The sequence below is a fragment of the Nomascus leucogenys genome, chromosome 22a (genome assembly GCF_006542625.1).
Source record: "Nomascus leucogenys isolate Asia chromosome 22a, Asia_NLE_v1, whole genome shotgun sequence".
Classification (NCBI taxonomy): domain Eukaryota; kingdom Metazoa; phylum Chordata; class Mammalia; order Primates; family Hylobatidae; genus Nomascus; species Nomascus leucogenys.
This window is the reverse complement of record NC_044402.1, coordinates 98391226-98413591: the sequence shown is the minus strand read 5'-3', so window position 1 is coordinate 98413591 and position 22366 is coordinate 98391226. Positions and strand designations below refer to the sequence as shown.

General features: G+C 37.9%; 1 protein-coding gene across 1 annotated transcript in view; it reads right to left on the bottom strand.

Moving 5' to 3' along the window:
• The window catches only part of PLCL1 (phospholipase C like 1 (inactive)), a 345014-nt gene that overhangs the window by 38214 nt on the left and 284434 nt on the right, over positions 1-22366 (bottom strand). Inside the window, exons 4-5 of the mRNA XM_003253900.4 lie at positions 10195-10270; positions 7747-7856 (exon numbers count right to left, since the gene is read on the bottom strand). Of these exons, the coding sequence (XP_003253948.4) occupies positions 7747-7856; positions 10195-10270 (186 nt within the window). The remainder of the gene's footprint in view (positions 1-7746; positions 7857-10194; positions 10271-22366) is intronic.

The window sequence follows — 22366 nt, the reverse complement described above, 5'->3', positions numbered from 1 at the left end:
AGCCCATTTTTGCATCCCTACCTCTGGGATTGTGGAAGTGTTTGCTAGGATGGAGTCTCCATTAGCCTGTGTTCCTGAGTGACAATTACTTACCTGTGATTGACATGTAGTACAAAGCAAGAAATAAGCCATTGTGTTATATTGCAGTAGATTTTCAGATTTTCATTACTATAGCACAACCCAGCATACCGCAATTGATACAAGAGCATAGAGACAAAACAAAATTTTCCCAAGGACACACAGCTAGGAAGTACCTGGCTGCAGCATCTGTACACTTAATCACTTTGCCTGCTGTTTCTCAATAATGGATAGTATAATAATATCAATATTAAGAATGGTTTATTATTAATGCATTATTGTTGTTGTTTGGAGGTCTGTTTCTAGACTTTGTAAATATGTGTTTTTTTTCTGAATACTCAAAAGGAACCCTAGCCTTTCTCTAGATTCTACAGCAACAACAGCTGGCAGATGCCAGAGACACCACTGGAAAAGTTCTCAATAGACAATGTGGATAATACTGGCCATCTCCCTTCTTTATATACCCTCAGGGAGCCCCCAAAGGCATGGCCACTATGTCTGTTGGAAGAGCCTGGTTTGAACATTCACACTAACAGGCCCCTCTCCACAGTATCTCATAGAATGATTTTAAATATCTGTGGCCAGTAAGTGAAGGGTAGTCCACTTCTCACTCTCACTCAGCTTTCAGAGATGGATGCCTCTCCTCATACTTCTTTTCCCATTAGCCCATCATCTGTTTCCTTTCGTCTCTCAACAATGAACAGAGACTTCAAATGTGTTTTCAGGCTCTAATTGAAAGCATATTTCTACACTGACATCCATGTAATTTCCTCTATGTAGCAAGATTCCCCAGAACTGTAAGGTCCTGAAATTTGGGAATTCAGTGAGGGAATCTGCCTGGGTTAGAAACATAACTACACACGGAGAAGTGAGAAGCTTCAATCTCTGCTCTTCCCATGGAAATTGAAAATGTTTTAAATAAAAGCAGAAGGAGCAAAGGCTTAGGTAGTGATAAAAAGCAAAAGCATTAGGGGGAAAAATAATAGTCACATATACTAAACATAAATTTATAAAAGCAGACCAGAATCATGGCACACATTGGAATGCATTAAATTATAAGTTGGAAATCTATCCAGGAAAAGTGTAAATACATATTTAATAGGAATGACCATTGAAGAGGTAATAGTTTTATTCATTTTTTATTTATTGCCTGTTATTCTACTAGTAATCAATGAAATTCATGAATAAATAAGAAGGGCAGCTACTTCTTAACCCTTTTATTTCTTCTTTAAGCTCTAGTGATTACCTACTTCATAGTTTTTCCTTTGTAATAAAATACTTATTAATTATATTTCTTTAATATTATTTTTATATATCTCTACTTGATACTTCTCCAGCCTGCTAAAATTGATTTTTACATAAAACTTTTAAAAACACAAAGTAATAAAATTTAGTTTCCTAAAATAGCCAACAGGACAAGTTAGAAAAATATATATTGGGAAAGCTCACTAAAATGCTCCCCTTGGGTTCTTTCTAATTTCAGTTTTATAGATGTGATCACCTTTACAATGCAGTTCTTTTTGTACTTAAAAAGTCAAATCACTCTGGATACAGTTCAAGACTTTAGATGAATTCCACTTCATTGCAAATAGCATTTTATCAGTGATATAGCATAAGTCCACTTCTTTCTCCCAAGAGATCTTCAGAACTCTCATGAGTGAAACACTTCCAAAATTACTAACAATGTACTAGAATATGTTAGCTATGTAAATGAAGTTGTAGTATCCCTTTCTGAAAGCCTTAAAAAACAGGAAAAAATTCCATTGTGAGATTTTAATATTATGTTAACAACCAAATGTCTATAGTTTGAGTGTTTGTGTCCCTTCCAAAATTCATGTTGGAACTTAATCCCCAATGAAATAATATCAAGAGGTGAGGCCTTTAGGAGGTGATTAGTGCCTTATAAAAGGGCTGGAGGGAACTAGCTAGGCCGTTTTACCTTCTTTTGCCTTTCTTTCCCTTCAGCCATTTGAGGAGACACAGTTCCTCCCCTCTAAAGGACGAAGCAAGAAGTCACCATCTTGGAAGGAGAGACTGTGCTCTCACCAGACACTAAACCCACTCCTGCCTTGATCTTGGATTTCTCAGCCTCAAGAACTGTGAGAAATAAATTTCTGTTGTTTATAAATTACCCAGTCTCAGGTATTTTATTATACTAGCACAAACAGACTAAGACACAAAACTGATTTCTGAAGGACATCATGGAGAAGAAACAGAGGGAAAGGTCTGTTAACATGTGAGGGTGGAATGGAATGGAGTTATTTTGAACCAGTGATTGTCTTGAAAAGGTACTGAGGACTGAATCATCCTATCCTCCTAAGTAAACACAATGGCTATGTAAGGAGACCAATTTTGTGTACAATAGTGAAAAAGAAAGAAAGGAAGAGCAAACTGACTGCTACAGTTGGATATAAACATATGGCAAAAGTGTGGAAAAATGCAAAAGATACGCTAAGCAAGTCCCTACATGGACCCATGTAGGTGCTAAAATACGAATTAAAGAAAAACACAAGTATGGGATCTTCCAGAAGCACCTCGATTTCAGTTTCCTTGCTAAATACTAAGTCCTGGTCTCTGGAACAATTTGGACACTGTAATTATAATTCTTATTCATTCATTGTAGAGCTAGTCACGTTTCTTTCTTCAATTTTTTCTCCAGCTTCCCTGTCATTTTTAATATCAGACAAATGTAATATTGAACTGCAGAAAACACTAAACAATTTATTTTTCAGTCTCAGCTCAATTTACTCTAAAGCCAATGCCCCTTTGCACCACTCCATGCTGTCAATCCCCCAACTTGCTGAGGGCACATTTCTCATTTTTTTCCAGCTCCTTCCTTACTTATTGGAAATTACACTGGAATTAAATATTTTTAGAAATACAAACCAACACATTTAACCAGAATTGGTTAATTCCCACTCCCTCTCTCTAGATAGTATGGAATACTAGTCTAAATCATGTATAAGGAAACTTTTTCAGTAGGCAACGCAGAATTGTATAGGTAAGTCATACCACAGCCTCCTAATTCAGTGATTATGTCTTTCCAGGATGGTTATTAATCATTCAACCAACTGGAAGCAAGGTAAATTGAATCTACTAAACTTATAAACAAAGAGCATTTGTTAAAATAGTTAGAGGAGCTCTGAAAATCAATAGCAAGGCTGGAGAATCAAGTAGGAACCAAGTGTTTCAGATCTAATGCATAAGAACTAAAGGAAGAATCTTTTTTTTTTTTTTTTTTTTTGAGACGGAGTCTCGCTCTGTCGCCCAGGCTGGAGTGCAGTGGCGCAATCTCGGCTCACTGCAAGCTCCGCCTCCCGGGTTCACGCCATTCTCCTGCCTCAGCCTCTCCGAGTAGCTGGGACTACAGGCACCCGCCACCACGCCTGGCTAATTTTTTGTGTGTATTTTTAGTAGAGACGGGGTTTCACCGTGGTCTCCATCTCCTGACCTCGTGATCCGCCCACCTCGGCCTCCCAAAGTGCTGGGATTACAAGCGTGAGCCACTGCGCCGGAAGAATCTTATAGAAAAAGATGTCTTCTTAGAGCAGCACCACTGGAATAAAAAGTCTCCAACAGAGCCCAGGCTCTTTTTCTCTCAGCTAATAATTCAAATTCAAAGGAGGTCATTTGTCCAGCTCTTGGGGAAAGGACACCAGATTAACAGGCCCCAAACTCAATGGAGAGGAAAAAGGAGCTATTGGAAGTGTGGAAATGTTCTCTACTCTTGTTTAGTAGTAATCCACTACTCTAGTGCTCAAGCTGAAATGCCAGCAGCTAGTACGTGAGTTATAATAATAGAAAATCAATTCTGTCTGAAAAGCTCTCTCTTGGAATAATTTGAACAGCATTTGCTCAATCACATCTAGCAATCAGCTTCTGTCACTAAACCAAGCAAAAACATTAACAAATCTCTGACAACACCAAGTGGGCTTAAGTCAGAAGGTAACAAAGAAATAAAAATAACAAAAACCTGGTTCCTCCATGTTCATCCTCACCTGGCAAACAAACAAACAAACAAAAAAAACAAACAAACAAACAAAAAACATATATGCTGTCTAGTTTTGTGCACTGTGACTTACATCTTTTGTATGTATTATCTCACTTAATTCTCACAAAATCTGGGATGTAGGTATTATTACCACCCTGAGGGAGATTATATAACTTGGCTAGTCTCACCACTGTCAGGTAATCACACGGGGCCTGCATTCTTATTCCTGCGCTAGGCTGCCTGGACCCAATGGGATTGATATGGTTTGGCTGTGTCTCCACCCAAATGTCATCTTGAGTTGTAGTTCCCACAATCCCCATGTGTTGTGGGAGGGACCTGGTGGGAGGTAATCAAATCATAAGGGAGGTTATCCTCATGCTGTTCTCATAATAGTGAGTGAGTTCTCACAGGATCTGATGGTTTTATAAGGGGCTTTTCCACCTTTTGCTCAGCACTCCTCCTTGCTGCTGCCATATGAAAAAGGACATGTTTGCTTCCTCTTGCACCATGATTGTAAGTTTCCTGTGGCCCTCTCAGCCATGCTGAATTGTGAGACAATTAAACCTCTTTCTCTTATAAATTAATTACCCACTCTTGGGTATGTCTTTATTAGCAGCGTGAGAAAAGACTAATACAGGGACACAGCCACATGGATGGAGTTTTAGAGGAGGCAGAACAGTGTAGTGGATAGAACCATGGGCATGAGTTAAAAATTGCAGGCTGGCCATTTACTAGCTGTGTGATGCCAGGCAAGAAATTTCAACCCCCACAAGCCTCAATTTCCTCATTTGTGAGATGGAGAGAGTCCTATCAGAGTCAGCATGTCATGTTGCAAGATTGCACTGTTGTGGCAAGGAAGAAAGGGGAAATGTACATAAAGTACCTAGCCTTGAGTGCTAATCACAAAATGAGTGCTGAACAATTGATGGCCATTATTAGTTACATGTCTGTCTCTACTTATAGACTAGTCTTGGAGACCCAGGTAATCCTCTTGATATTTGTATCCCTAGCACCTTTCTGTGACTGGCACATTAACAAGCCCATATAAAATCTTCTGAACATAAAATGTATATACCAGGGTGCACACTGCCACATTATAATCTAGGGTTATAATAAGCACCTCTTTAACACTACAGCTCAAGTTCATCCCTGCTCCTTAAGCAAATGATGCCTTGTCCATCCCCCTCCTCCACTGGCCTCAGACTGCTAACTTCATGAGGTCAGGGTCTATATCTCATGTTCTCCATGTATCCCCAATGCCTAGCACAGAGCCCAATACATAGTAGGAGCTTATCACTTGTGGACTGAATTTTTAATAGACATTTGTAATATGTCTTACAGTTAACCTAACGCTTTCACATAAATATGTGAAGCATCTCTGCAGCACAGGTTAAAGACACAGGGTCTGGAGCCAGACTGCCTGAGCTCAAACTTTAGTTACACCATTTACCAGCTAAGTGCCCTCGGGAAATATACACAGACTTTCAATGCCTCTGTTTTCTCACCTGTAAAATGAGATTAATAACAATACTGAGTTGGTGTGAGTATTAAATTGTTAATTCATATAAACCTCATAAAACAGTACCTAGCACAAAATGAGTGTCCTTTAAAGGTCAGCAATTATTAATTTTGTTTGTAGCGATTTTTCTCCCATGTAGCTGTCAAGAATATATTCCGTCTGCCTAAATCATTTAGTTTTTCATGTAAGAAAATATAAAAAGTGGCATATTTACTTCAAAATTCTAAAATTAATATGCAGTAGAGAGCAAATCATAATCTCAAGAAAATGACTTCCAAAGCTATTTGCAAAAAGAAATGTATTTATAGGAACTGTTCTTAAAATAAAAATCCTCAGTGGCCCTAGATATCCTGTACTTTGTCTCTTCGAAATAATTTGTGTTGGAACATTCCCCAGAAGCATTTGTCATTATTCTTTTCACAAACAAGAACAGCCATATTGACTTGAACAAAAGTATTCATGTGAGTAAACACACACACACACACACACATACACCAGGCAAATTAATCTCACACATGGACTGTACCCTGCCTGCACCGAAAACCTCATTGCCTTATTAAGGCAAAAACCATGTCAATTCCAGTATGCAGCTCCCCATCTCCTAGAGTATGAACCTAGAGATCAAGCCACACATTCCTTAAGGCAGCACTTGACCCAACTTCAAACAATACTACAAGCTACAGTAATCAAAACAGCATGGTATTGGTACAAAAACAGACATATAGACCAATGGAACAGAATAGAGAGCTCAGAAATAATGCTGCACACCTACAACCATCTCATCTTCAATAAAGTCAACAACAACAAGCAATAGAGAAAGGATTCCCTATTTAATAAGTGGTGCTGGAATAACTAGCTAGTCATGTGCAGAAGATTGAAATTGGACCTCTTCCTTATACCATATACAAAAATCACTCAACATGGATTAAAGACTTAAATGTAAAACCTAAAACTATAAAATCTCTGGAAGCTAACCTAAGAAATACCATTCTGGACATAGGACCTAACAAACATTTCATGACAAAGACACCAAAAGCAATTGCAACAAAAACAAAAATTGACAGTGGGACCTAATTAAAGAACTTCTGCACAGCAAAAGAAACTATCAAGACAGCAAACAGACAACCTACAGAATGGGAGAAGATATTTGCAAACTGTGCATCCAACGAAGGTCTAACATTCAGAATTTATAAGGAACTTAAATTAACAAGCAAAAAATAACCCCATTAGAAAGTAGGCAAAGGTCATGAACAGACACTTTTCAAAAGAAGGCATACACGTGGCCAACAAGCATACAAAAAGGTGTTCAACATCACTAATCCTTAGAGAAATGCAAACCAAAACCACAATGAGATACCATCTCACAGTCAGAATAGCTAAAAGTTAGAAAATAACACATGCTGGAAAGGTTGTGGAGAAAAGCAAATGTTTATACGATGCTGGTGGGAACGTAAATTCATTCAGCCATGTGGAAAGCAGTGTGACAATTTCTCAAAGAACTTAAAACAGAATTACCATTTGACCCCAGCAATCCCATTAGTGGGTATATACCCAAAGGAATATAATTCCTTCTACCATAAAGACACATGGACATGTCTGTTTGTCACAACACTATTCACAATAGCAAAGCATGGAATCAACCTACATGTCCATCAACAGTGGACTGGATAAAGATAACGTGGTACATATACACCACAGAATACTACACAGCCATAAAAAATAATAAGATCATGTCCTTTGCAGCAACATGGATGGAGCTGGAGGGCATTATCCTAAGCAAACGAATGCAGAAACAGAAAACCAAATACTATACGTTCTCACTTATAAGTGGGAACTAAACAATGAGACCACATGGATACAAAGAGAGGAACAGCAGACACCAGGGACTACTTGAGGATGGAGGGTGGGAGGAGAGAGAGGGTCAAAAAACTACCTATTGCATACTATGCTTATTACTTGGGTGATAAAATAATCTGCACTCCAGCCCCCCGTGACACGCAGTTTACCTATATAACAAACCTGCACAGGTAACCCTGAATCTAAAGTAAAGGTTAAAAAATCCAAACCATCATATTTAATCCTTGACATTTCTCTACACATTGGAGAGATGAGGAGGAGAAAAGTAAAGGCACAGGCGACATCTGAATGTTTCATCTACCTTCAATACTGTAATGTTCCAAGCAAAGCTCTCAGTTGCTTTGTTGAGTTTTCTTCCCTTCAAGCCTTCTTTTGCCCCCAAATTATGAAGTTCTTCATGGAACTCCATCCCTTTGAAGAAAGAATGCGTAAGAAATTTGAGCATATATCTCAGAAAAATGGGCATCTTACAATGAAAATATTATCAGTAAAATATAATTTCACATTCCTGTCTTCTCATAATTTCCAAATCCCTAAATTGAATCATCCTTTTCATTCTGTTCATCCCACCAAGTAGCTGTCCTTATGCACAAATTGACAATAGTCAATGCATTAGGCTAAACTGCATTTAAAACAGCCAAGAGCCATAGAAAAAGACATGAGAAGAAAAAAAGTAAATTCTATGGGTACAAAAAAATAGGAAGAATGAATAAGACCTAGTATTTGATAACACAACAGGATGACTATAATCAATAATAAGTTAATTGTACATTTAAAAGTAACTAAAGCAGTATAATTGGATTGTTTGTAACACAAAAGAGAAATGCTTGAGGGGATGGATACCCCATTTTTCATGATATAATTGTTACACATTACATGCTTGTATCAGGACATCTCATGTACCCTAAAGATATATACACCTCCTATGTACCCACAAAAATTAAAAATTAAAAAAAAAATTTTAATTAAGTAAGTAAGTAAGAAGCAAATTATTCCAACAGGTTACATCGACCTTGTTTGTCCTCTCCCTGGTTTATGCATGAAATGGTCTGATGTGTCAATGGCAACCATATGTGAGGAATGTATATGTCTTATTTTTCTTTATGAACCATCCCTGTCACTTAATAGTAGGTCCTGGAACCCACATAGATAACAATGAGTAATTAGTAATGTTGACTAAAAATAAAAAGGCTTTTTTAAAAATAGCATTTTTAAATCTGAATACCCAAGTGTTTCAGATTTGGGAATGACCTTAAAGTATTTTTAGCTCAACCATCTGCTGGAGCTTAAAGATTATGAAAACCATCACCATCACGTTTCTTCAGCCTTTGTCTTAGCACCTTAAAGATGGAAATCATATTCTCTTATGAATAGCTCATTCCATCTCTGGAAAGCTATGACTGATACTGAGCCAAAAATCTCCTTCCTTGGAACTTCTACTCCTTGGTGCTAGCCGGACACAGACCAAAAAGGTCTAAACTCTTTTCTACAGTGCAAGCTTTTAGATATTTGAAGAAAGATATTGGGTAAAATCCCTTCAAGTCTTCTCTAGGTTAACCATTCGAACATATTCAGCTTACCAATGAAACTCTTCTTTAACGACGACATCCAGGCAAGGCCACTGCATTGCCCAGTTTCCTGGAGCTGAGCTCTGTAGGAACTTGCCTCCAGGAGTGAACACTGTACTCAAAATGGGCTTGGAGAAGCCTACATGAGGTCAGGGATCTACCACCATTCTCCTTGTTCTAGTTTCAGTTCTAGGCTTCAGTTTCCTCACAGGTGACATGTGGTTAACAAGTGGGTTTACCTCATGGGACGGAGGTAAAGCTTAAGTGAATCAACACATATAAAGATCTCAGAGCAGTGCCTGGCATCATGTAAGTATCGGGTATTATTATTTTTGTGCTTCCTGTCAACAGAAACATCTAAGCCTGCTGGTCAGCCAGTGAAAAGCACCATTTTAAAAGTTTGGTCTGAATGCGAAGGGCAGCTCCACCGCATGTTGATATGGCACCTAGGGTAAGTCACTCAGTCTCTCAGAATCTCAGGTGCCTCATCTATAAATTGGATATAATGATGATTACTTTGCAGAGTTGTCATGAGTAAGACAGTGTGTGTGCTTGGTACAGCACATGCATATGTATCAAGCAGTTGCTATTGTTGTCATCTTCCTCGTCATAATCATTATTGGGTGTGTGGATACAGAAGGCTGTGGATTCAGGAGATGAAAGCACAAGGGTGTGGATGAAGGTGAACAGAAATAAACAAGTGCACTATCACAGATATGTGACTCATCCCATACTTAAAAAGAAGGAACAAATCTAAACCTAAAGTGAAGACTAGTAATGGGGCAAAAGCCTAGAAGATTAATAGGATTTTGGTTCCAATTGTAAAATTGAAGTGGGTTTTAAGGGACTGTATGGAACCATAGCTTCAATACCAGCAGTAGAAGGTTTTGATGGGATTCCAAACCACAAAACTAGATTCAGAAACCCTCATCCCTCTAGACTTCTTCAGATACCACCCCAACCCTGTATGCTCACATACAACCCACCTATTATCACTTGGATTTCGTCTGTACTAAACAAAGACTAAAGTGTAATTTAAAGTATAGTTAAGCAATTCTATAAAATAATTGAATTTTAAGAGAAGAAGCAGAAAGTTTCCGAAAAAAATCTACCAAGAATTATTATAGTTTCTAAACAAAATAGAAAAAAAAAACAAATAGAAAAACATTAAAAACAATTACCTGCTTTCTGACACTGTACAATCTTTTCCTGGACTGTGTCTGCCATTTCTATGAGAAACCGGCTCTCTTGAATCATCTGTTACAAAATAAACATCAAAAAGGTGGTTGTCAGAATCCTTGAACTGGCTCATTGGGAAGACAACATACAGAGAGACCCACATGATACCTCCAGTAACAGGAAGCCATAGTCTCACCACAACAGATGGGAGGGGGAAGGATAAGCTCTGTTCCAACCCCCATCCATCCTAACACTGAGGTTAGTGTCACCTTCCTTATGATTACTCCTTTGTGTAACACGCTTGGCACAAAGTGGGCACCAAATAAGTAGCTGTCGAATAAATGTATATACATTCCTTATGTCCCAGGACATATTCATAAATACCTAATTCCACTCCCTTAACACTAAAGATTACTGCACTATCAAGGCAAGTGGTATTGGAACATAATAGCAATGAGTACCAGAATAGGGTTGTTTATCCTTCCGGAGGCAGCAAAGTCACCTTTAAAAATATTATCTGCTCCATTTTATCCTCCCTGTCTCTCCCCCACCCCACTCCCACCAAAAAAAACGAAGTATCTCCTATCTTCTCCAAATTCTCTCAAAGCTCCCTGTGCAGCACTCAAAGATGGGCTTGAAGTCCCACTCAGCTACCAGTAGGTTCCAGTCCTTCCCATCTCACCCCTTCCTAAGTACCACTTCCAGAATCATCATCCAAAACTACAGTACTAACTAATTCCTGGCTTTGTCATTTTCTCCCTTGCTTACTGAATGAAGTAAAATTTTTCTAACCTAGAGCTATGGTGTTCCAGTTCCCCTAAGTCTCAGTTGACATGGATGAATCACGCTTCTCTAAACGCACCCTACGTGTTCCTCCTCCCACACATTTCTTTCTATTAGGGAAGACTTCTTACGCCATCTGCCCTGATCAAAATCCTACCAGGCCTCAAAGCTCACTTCAGTGCCCTCTCCTCTATGAGTTTCCTGATTTCCCCTTCTGTCTCCTTCTGACTCCCCATATTCCCAAAACATTCTATTTTTTTTAGTCTGTTCATGGAATTTTTTATTTTCTATCTTATGATTTATTCTTCACCTATATTATTTCCATCTTGTTACTTCTCCAGTAAATTGTAATTCCAGTAGAGCAGGGACTCAATCTTATTCAGCTTTGTATTCCCAGATGCATCCATCCATTTACATAATCACTTTTTTTCCCCGTTTTACTTTTATGATACTTATTTCTTCTCCCTCTCTGCTACCCACATATGTGTGTGCAATAAAACATTTTATTTATTACTGACCACTTCTCAAACTTGCAATTATCTTTTTGAACTCCCATCTCTCTTTTTGTCTGTAGATTTCTCCACTCTTTTTTTTTCTAGGCTTCCTCATTTTTCTGTAATTTTGTATGCTTTTAATTCTATTTCAAATTAAGCACTGAAAAATAAGCATAAAGCTTTTAACAGGATTACCCCTGTAGAAATCTAATACTCAAACATCAGAAAGTAAAACAAATGTTAAAACTTTATTACATGCTTATTTGAGGTAAAATAAATTTAGGATCAAAACATACTCCAAAACCTTACAGTTCAAGTTCTTCTCAAAAGCCCCCAAGTAAATGTTTGTTAACCCCGTAGTATAAAGTTGTTTCTGTTTTTCCCATTGTCTAATAAACCTCATAAACAGATAATCAAGTATAATTTTACCTCAAAACAAGCTTCTCTTAGAGATTCCTCAGAAATAACCTGAAATCTTTTAGTAATAAAAGTCTCAAATTGTGTCCTCACATATCTCATCATTAACATTCTCAGAACATAAAATCATTGCTCATATGAAATTGTTTCATAAGGGCATTCGATTTTCTCTATGTCAACAGCTTCTATTGTATTGAGAACAATAAATTTATTCTATTTTCTGCAGTCAACTTTCAATTATTAGTAGCTATAGAAAAAACAAATGAGATGAATAGCTAAAATGTACCAATAATCCAAACCACAATTTAAGTCAAAAATTTCAAATTTTCCTCTCAACTAAGTAATTTATCTAAGTTGTCAGGGAGAAAAAATGGTCGATTTGAGTTTCATCTCCTTCCTAGATCTCTAACTGATACTGATGGAAATAAAATACAAAGTGCAAAAGCCAAGCAGAGAAGGTGAGAAGATGTCCTCAGATAATCCCTGAGCCGGGAAGTCAGCACGACTCAGCCATGACGGCTGGGTTGACTCAGTCGATAGAATCTGGCAGTGGCCTGATTTACATATCTGATGTCTCAGCCTGAGCTGCTGGTTGCCTTTGCCTGTTGTAGTAATACAAAGAGCTTTTCTCTGGTTCTGTCACATGAATATCTCCTAATGGATCTTATTTCCTTGTCAGGGCTTTGTCTCTAAAAGAATAGAGGACTTACCCAGATAAAGATTGACATTACTTTATGCATTAGATGTATCCAGAGCAGGGGTGTGTAAAGTGACGAGTTAAGAGTAAAATTATGTCTTTAAAAAGAAAACTTTACTGAAGGGGGCAGTGATACTGTTACTCAAAGATGGATTAAATTGTCCAGCTTTTGTGAAGAAACTATCCTTCCAGCTCTTTCCAGTAAGAAGTTTAACTAATTGCCCAGAATCATTGCAGTCAATGTAATTATTTAATAATACTGAAAAGATGCACTTTCATCGTATTAGAACTCAAAAATCTTGCATAGATTCCCATTTTATCCTGAATTACACCTAAATTCCTAGAACCACAAATCTTTCTGCTTAGAAGTTATCTTAAAGACAGTCTATCATGGACAACCACATTTTATAGATGAAAAACCTGAGCTAAAACTTAGCTTGCTTAAAGCCACACAACTAGCTAGTGAAATAATTTAGACTAAAATCTAGGCATTCTTGAGGAGCAGACTACATTAAAGTGTAGAATTCCTATTGCAAGTGCAAGTTGGTAATAAACACTTAATAAAGTAACATTCATCAAATTAAGCATCATGAAAATAAATTTTGCCATGACTGCTTTTCCCTCCAAGTCTAATTCACAACATGCATCAACCATGATTAATATTTTTTCATATGAAACATAGGAAGAAAGGTATTTACCTGAGTCCTCTGTTTTTTCAGGAAGGAGTTACGAACTTTGGAGAAGCTATTGCTCAAGAAAATGTGAGTCAATAAAAAGCTAATCTACTCTAGACTTTTTTTGTCCTCTCCTTTTCAGAACACTGGAATAATTCCTCTAGCTCTTACTTTCCTTCTAAGCAAAAAAAACTAGGTTTTGATTCTGTGGTTCTGCAGTGGCTCATCTTTTCAGATCATTTAAAACAAGATGAATTTTATTAAACTTGGTACATTTGTAAATCAGATTGCTCTTACATATATATTTGCTAACTAGAATGAAGATTATTTCCTTTCATTCTCAAGTTCCTTAAATATTTAAAATGAAACAAATAAAAGCATTGCTAATAGATTGGCATCTTGTTTTTAAGCAATCAAGCCTGTCAATGTGGTCAACTCTCAGTCATACAGAAACAAGCGTAAAGTCAGAATATTTGCAAGTTCACTGGAAGTCCACTGCCTTTGGTGTATGCAACAGAGCTCTCTATCCTGGGACTAATGCATCACATTTGCAAGCCTGATTTGTAATGGCGCAGGACAAGTGAACTTGCACACAGCAGGTCAGAGGACGTTTGTCTCCACGTTCACAATGGTGACAAAATCTACTTCAGGGAGCCCTTTCGGCATAAACATCATTTTTTTTTTTCTCTTGTTGTTTTGTTCCCCAAACAGTTGTCAGCTATACCTTGAGTAGTCATTAGAAATATTTGTTTTTATCCAGCTGTCATTACAATTTAGCTCCTTCATAAAATTTCCAGGTGAGTAGCCTTAATAAACCTTCTCCAGAATTTTCAGGCCAATTTGACTACCTTACTACCTTTAACCAAAAGTGTTACAAAGCCTGAGGATTCAAGAATGCAAAGCCATCTTTGAATATGCATGGACAAAATTCCACAAAAAAAGCCAACCTGAAATACTTGCTTATGGATATGTATCTCTGATATCCATGGTCCTAGAGATCCTCGTACCAAGTAGAAATTTTGCCACTCCTCAAGATGCTGATAATTTTCCCCTTACACAGAAAATGTGTCCAAAGACATTGCTGTACCCACATGTGAAGGAAGTTTCCATACTCCAAGTGCACAGGATCTTGTTTTTAAACACTGAGCTCTGTTCGGGCACATGCCAGCAGACAGTTCTTTTTTTGGGTTCTATTACTATACAAGCAAAGATACTTCTTGAAATGCAAACTAATAGAGTTCCACACAAACTTCACAATGAGAGACAGTGATGGAAGGAGCGTATCTTTGACTTAACCCAATTTTAATTTAAATGGATTTCAATAAGCAAAACTAAATTGGGAAACTATAGGCATAACTAGAACTCTTTCCCATCCTGAGGCTGAATATATACTGGTTATAACACTGATATAAGAGAATATATTTAATCCAGCCATTACGCCTGGCTTAACTGTAATACTTACTAGTGTATTCGTTCCATTGCAAGCGTGATTAGACAGCAGTTAGCTCTTTTTTGCTAGATTCCTGCAACTGCTCTCCAAATCACCCCCCAACTGACTTAGTAAAAGATTAAATAACCCTTGACTTATGTTCTCTCGACTGTTTTGATTTCCCTTTTTAAACAACAGATTAAAAAAAAATTGTTCTTACCATAGTAAAGTTTTAACTTTTATGTTAATGTTAAATAAGTTAGCACAGAAGTCACCTTTGGAGAATGCTTTGGGCTTATTTCTTACAGTTGCAACCTCCTGTAGCTATTCCACTTCAGAATGATATATTTAAGACTATCATAGGACTAAATGATCTAAGACTCCAGCTAAGGACATAAGATATCATGTGGTCAACTCTCTGAACACTGCGTGTCACTACTCCTTCCCTTTTTAGGTGTAAGTCCTCCTTTCCCATCAGGGTTGCCCATTCCTCAAGGACAGAAGTTTGGCTTCATACTATTTCTTTCTCTAGCAACTTGCACACTGCCTTGCACATAGTAGGCATCCAAAATATGCTTGTTTAGTTGACTAATTAAAAGCCTAAAGACATATACAAAATGACATATCAAATGAGAAAACGTTATTTTACAAGTGGCAAATATATGTGTTCCTACACATTTTCCTATTTCTCTTAAGTTACAGAACTGTCATTCTTTCTATCATGACTATCTGTGCTGATTCTGTCTCTGTTTATTCATCTTTGGTTAAATAGAATAAAATGTAGAAATGTGACTAGAGTAAAACATTAGAGTTGGAGCTAAATCTACATGCATAAAAACACGATTGCAGAATGAAAAAAGTCAAACCCATTCAAACAAACTAGTTTTGATAGTGCCCTACTAAAATTACAAAATGTTTTCCAATGTAATCACCTGCTATTACAACTCCATGTTAAATGATGAGTAACATATTCACATCCCCAATAGTAGACTCCTAGGGCTGGGTAGTACCTCACCAGGTTACATCTCCTGCTGGTAAGCTGCTGAAGCAAAAGGTCTGCTGAACCTTCCACAGCATTTAACACAGCGGCTTGCACATTAAAAGGAGTTCAGAAAATGTTTATCAAATTAAACATCTCCATTTTCTGGCTCTAACACTAAGTAACTCTTTCTGTAACCAATTTTCATTCTTAACAACCCCCAAATGAAGATGAATCCTAAATGAAAAAAAGTCATATTACTTTTATTTGCAAAATATAATTATACGACATTATCAGCCTTAAAAGACAGTGACTGTGTGACTATACTACCTACTTCAGTGGGATATTTTTCCAGAGAAAGTAAAAATCCAGAGTGGGGAAGTGATGCTTGCTCTTTCAGAGGCCTGAGCCAAAAAAGAAGAAGAATCACAGTAAAATAAACGGAAGAGTCACTTAGAAATGGTCTTCTGATTTCAAATTAAGCTCCAGGGACAGTTTCTGGAAAACTTTCCTGATGAGCAGAGGGCCACTGAAATGGCGCTGTAGTGAACAATCCAATGCCAACAGCTCTTCTCTTTGTGTATTTAGCCTGCGAAAGAGGCATCCATTCTACCTTCGACTTTTAGAGCCTTTTCTACTTGCCAGAGTTATTGATTGATAGTGTTCCCAGTTCCCTCTAGTGCTGTTATAGAAGCTGTACACTTCCCACCTCCAGCTGTGACACGTTTTATATCAGCAAAGTCATCTCTGCTTCAGTTGCACAAAATATGAGATAGGCATTTACATGGCAACATCGTATTAAGAGTATTAATGGTAATAGTAAACAGGGTTGCCCGTAAGCAAATTGCAATTCTTTGAGCAACCCCACTTTCACCTTACCCAGACTTGGTGAACCCTCTGTCATTACCATCTCTCCCTTTTCCCAGGTTAAATCCTGCTTGTAGAACAGGATCTGCTAAATTCACTAGAAGGTATGAATGAATTACTGATAACCCAATGTGTTATTACTCACAGGGATGTTGCTGCATTTTTAAAAAGATAAAATGTCTTAACCCTAGGGAACTGGTTGTAACTTTGATATTTCAAGTCCCAGGAAGCAGACAGAAAATGTATACTTTAAATAAGATGTGCTAAGACAGGGGAGAGTGTGCCTTCCCTTTCTTCGGAAATTATGCCATGTCAATAGGCCCATTTTGCTAAAAATACATTCGATTTTTGATTTCTTGATACCAACACAGTTGCTATAACGGAATTATAATTCCAAGACTAATATTAAAAGGACTTTTAAGGCTGGGCACGGTGGCTCACGCCTGTAATCCCAGCACTTTGGGAGGCCGAGGCGGGCGGATCACCAGGTCAGGAGATCAAGACCATCCTGGCTAACATGGTGAAACTCTGTCTCTACTAAAAATACAAAAAATTAGCCTGGCGTGGTGGTGGGTGCTTGTTGTCCCAGCTACTGGGGAGGCTGAGGCAGGAGAATGGCATGAACCCAGGAGGCAGAGCTTGCAGTGAGCTGAGATCGCGCCACTGTACTCCAGTCTGGGTGACGGAGCAAGACTCCGTTTCCAAAAAAAAAAAAAGAGAGAGAGAGAGAAAAAATGGCTTTTAAGACTGAATTTTAAAACCCTCAGGAGGAAATATTTTCAAATATTTAATGAGTAAGTGTTTGGTAATAAATAGTGGGATTTGTTTATTTATTTATAGTGGGTAATAAATAGGGAAAGCTAAACTTGGGGGAAAAATCTGTGCAGATGAACTCAGGGTCAGTGTTTTCTAGAATATTTTATTTTATTTTCCCTTGATAATAGTATAATTTGATGCACTCAAGTTTGCTTTCAACAAATGTAGGCTACCAAGTTGCCTGATTTATTTCTTTCCATACTGAAGAAAGAAAACATTTGTATCTGTTCAGGAAAGATTTCAGGTTGTTTTTTATTCTAAACATATTCTGCATTTTTTAGTGGTAACAATTTTTTCTCCGGGATGGCATCTATGAAGTTCATTACCATTTTTGAGAAATCCAAACGTTCAAGCAACTGAAGTCTAAATTGAACCCAAGCTGTTCATTTTGGAATACCTTCTCCCCACACCAACCCCACCACTAGGCAATAAATCTTGGATTTGCTTTTCTTTTTTTTTTTTGAGACAGAGTCTCGCTCTGTCACCCAGGCTAGAGTGCAGTGGCGCGATCTCGGCTCACTGCAAGCTCCGCTTCCCGGGTTCACGCCATTCTCCTGCCTCAGCCTCTCCGAGTAGCTGGGACTACAGGCACCCGCCACCACGCCCAGCTAATTTTTTGTATTTTTAGTAAAGACGGGGTTTCACCGTGGTCTCGATCTCCTGACCTTGTGATCCGCCCGCCTCGGCCTCCCAAAGTGCTGGGATTACAAGCGTGAGCCACCGCGCCCGGCCTGCTTTTTTCCCTTATTCATCCAAATCAGTTTTTATTAATAGTCTGTGGTAGGTGGGGGGGGGTAGACTGTATCTTTATGAAAAGTTTCAAGTTTACATAAAAAGTAAATGGAAAGTACAGAGTCCTCACCCTCTAACTCTACCCCCACCTCCCAGTTTTCCCTACTGTTTACATTTTGCATTAGTGTGGTATATTTACTACAATTGACAAGCCACTACTGATACATTCTTATTAGCTAAAGTCCATAGTTGACATTAGGGTTGACTCTTTGTGTTGTACATTCTATAGGTTTTTGACTAGTGTATAATGACATGTATCTGCCATTACAGTATCACACAGAATAGTTCCACTGCCTTAAAAATCCTTTGTGCTCCACCAGTTCATCCCTCCCTGCCCCACTCAAAGCCCCTGGCAAATAATAATCTTTTTACTGTCTCCATAGTTTTGCCTTACTCTGTAAGTTTTTTAGCCAAATATAAGACAGGGAACAATTCAGCAAGGGTGGTGTCAGAGAGGTAAAATCAAGGGGATTTAGTAACTTATCATAAAACATGTTCAATTATAGGATGAAAACTACACTATTTTCACCAACAATAGATGCTTTTATTTATTCTTTTTATTCAATGAACATTACCTGATAATGTGCTATGTGCCAACATTGTTTTGGGTGCCAGAGGTGACAGTAATAAGTAGACAGACAGGATCTAACCTCATGGAGTTTACATTCAAATTGAGGAGTAAAAGAGGACAGAAATTAAAGAGTTCACGCAAAGTATTTTTCAATAGTGCTAAGCAGGAAGATGGAAATAAAACATGGCTATGTGACAAAGGAATGGATGGGGAGGGTAGTTAGGGAAGGCTTTTCTGAGAAAATGACATTTGAGCTAAGAATTCAGAGATAAGGAGGAATAAATTATAGTGTTCCATTGCACAGTAGTGACTATAGTTAACAATAATATATTGTATATTTCCAAATAGCTAGAAGAGGTGCTGTCGGTGGTATAGTGGTAAGTACAGCTGCCTTGCAAAATAACCAGAAGAGAGGATTTTAAATGTTCACACCACTAAGAAATAAATGTTTGAGGTGATGGATATGCTAATTACTCTAATTTGATCATTACACATTGTATACATGTATGGAAATATCACACCATACCCCATAAATATGTGCAAAGAAAGCCAGTGTGGCTGGAAGAGGGTAAGCAAAATAGAGGGTGTGGGAATGAGGCTGGAGAAGCAGATGAGACTGGAGAGGCAGGTGAGTTTGGGGAAGGCAGGTGAGTTTGGGGAAGGCAGGTGAAGCTGGACAGGCAGGTAGGCTAGAAAAGGCAGATGAGACTGGAGATGCAGGTGAGACTGCGACAAGCTGGTGAGGTTGGGAGAGGCAAATGGGGCTGGGGAAGCAGCTGAGAGAGGCAGGTGTAGCTGGACTGGCAGGTGAGGTTGGGAGAGGCAGGTGAGGCTGGAGATGCAGGTGCAGTTGGGAGCGGCAGGTAAAACTAAAGAGGCAGGGGAGGCTGGAGAGGCAGGTGAGGCTGGAGAGATGGGTGAAGTTGTGAGAGGCGGATGAGGTTGGGAGATGTAGTGAGATTGGGCAAGGATGGAGAGGCAGGTGAGGTAGACAAGCAGGGGCAAATCATAAATGACCTTGTAAAGCCACAGTCAGGAGTTTCCGTTTTATTTTAATGGAACCCACTGGAGGATTCTAAGCAGGAAAGTGACTTGATTTGATCTATGTTTTTATTTTATTTTATTTTATTTTTTATTTGAGATGGCATCTTGCTCTGTCACCCAGGCTGGAGTGCGATGGCGCAGTCTCCGCTCACTGCAACCTCCGCCTCCCAGGTTCGAGCGATTCTCCTGCCTCAGCCTCCCAAGTAGCTGGGATTACAGGCGGGTGCCACCATGCCCGGCTAATTTTTGTATTTTTAGTAGAGACGGGGTTTCACTATGTTGGCCAGGCTGGTGTCAAACTCCTGACTTCAGGTGATCCACCCGCCTCGGCCTCCTAAAGTCCTGGGATTGCAAGTATAATCCAGCCCCTTGATCTCTGTTTTTAAATGTTCGCTCTAGATCTGAAGAGATCTTAGAAGACCTATTTAAAATTAATACACAGTAATACACTAAGACCATTAAAGGTGCCAACCAATACAATGCAAATCCTAAAAAGTAAAAATGGTGTTTTAATTTCAAGGCCAATATCATCATTACATGTATCTGTCCCTACCCACCCCATCCCCCAACATAAATACTCAAGAGAGACGTCAATGGTGTTTTTAATCACTTTTGAATTCTACCAAGTTTACCATGTGGTATAAGGATATTTACACTCAATTCCCTCCCAAAATGGTTTTCCTTAGAGAACTGTACACGAAAGACTTCATTATAAGTACTTCTGCTCCCACCGTAGCCTTTTATTTTAATCTTTGGAAACCATGCTCTGCCTGCAATTACAATTTGCATTTTAATAATACAGATGAGAAAAGGCTAATATTTCAGTCTTGGCTTCAGCAGATAAAACTGAAAAAATAAGACACTATCAGACACTCGGGGGTGTGAAATGGAAATTGCCCAGCCCCAGACCAGGTATCCTTCTGCTTATTACAGGCCATCTTCAGGGACCTCCCTCGTCATGAATGATTTCTCTTTCTTAGCTTAAAAGAGAAGTGGAGGAATAAGTGATTTCTACTGTCTGTCTCTATGGCAACTAGTACCCTAATTTCACCTCTTAGATGGCAATTATACCTATTCACTCAATAGCTTTCAGTCCCCATTTTTATGATGAAAAAATTGATTTCATGAAAAATAAGATACAGGTAATAGGTAAACTTTTCCCCTAGCAACCATGAAGTACATTTTATAACAGGTATGGTCATTCATAAGCAGAACATGCCCTGTGGAAATTTTTCTTTTTCATTCGTAGAATGTTTATCTCCAATATCTTTCTTCTACTTGTTTTTTAATGATAAAATCTTCATCTTTTCTTCCTTAAGGTTTATTTTATTCAATTATAAAATTAGTTGGGTTCATTATAAAGAGTTTGGTGAAGACAGAAAAAATATAGAAAAGCATAAATAAGAAAATAAAATTCACTCTCATATAAAAACATTCACTATTAATAACCTGCTAGCAACTTAGAAGCATATACATAGAAATGTAATTTAAATCCTATTTCCCATTTTATTGTAATCAAATTTTCTACAAAACATTGTAAGGACTTCTCCATACCATTAAATATTCTTCTAACACATGATTTTAGTATCTTCAAAGGAATCTATAATATAGATTATTATATTTCACTTATTTAATCTTTCTATGTTGACATTATTAACATAAATGTTTATGCATCTCTCTACTGGCTTAGAATAAATCCAAGAAAAGGAACTCTATAGATCAAACTCATAAGCATTTTAAATTGTATTGCCAATTGTTTCTCCAAGAAATATTATATCAATTTATTTTTCCACAAAAGTAGATGAATGAGAGTATCCATTTCCTTAAATTCTTGATCAGAGGTACTATTTTTAAAGAGAAAAAACATGTCAATTTAATGGTGAGGGGAATATCTTACTATATTTTCTTAATTTCTAATTAAAAATTTATTTTAAAGTTAAATGTTTTTAATTTTTCATTGTTATTGGGTGGGGGGTAACTGAATTGCCTATTCACCTCTGTAGCAGACTATTGGTTGTCCCTTAATATCCGTTCTCTCCTTATTTCCTAGTAACAGAAGAGACAACATTTAGCATATAGCCCCTTGAAATGATATTTTCCATTCTCCTTTGCAACTACGTGTGGCTATGTGTCAACTCCAGGCTGATGAAATAAAAGCAAACATGATCTATACTATTCCAGAGAAATATCCTTAAAGGAAGAAGCTATGTCTTACATCTTTTCATCACTCCTGATGGTTGGAATGCAGATATTATGGCTGGAGCTCAGCACCCATTTTGGACCATGAGGATAAGGGGTACATTCTAGGAAATAGCTGAAAAATATAGATTCCATATAAATTTTGTCTCAACCGTCATAAGGCAGCACTGAGACATGTTTACATCCCATAGATATATAATTAAATGGTTATATTGCACTCTAAAGTCATTTAGATGATGAGTGTACATATTTTTGAGGATTTTTTAATAATCCATTCTTTGCTAAAGCAGAGTTTTCCACTTATAACCTGTGCAGCTCCAGGTTCAAGTCATTTTCTCAGAGTTTTCCACCGAGACTTAGCAGAAGCTGAATGGGCCGGCTCTGCCTGCTACCTCCAATCCATGTTTCAAAG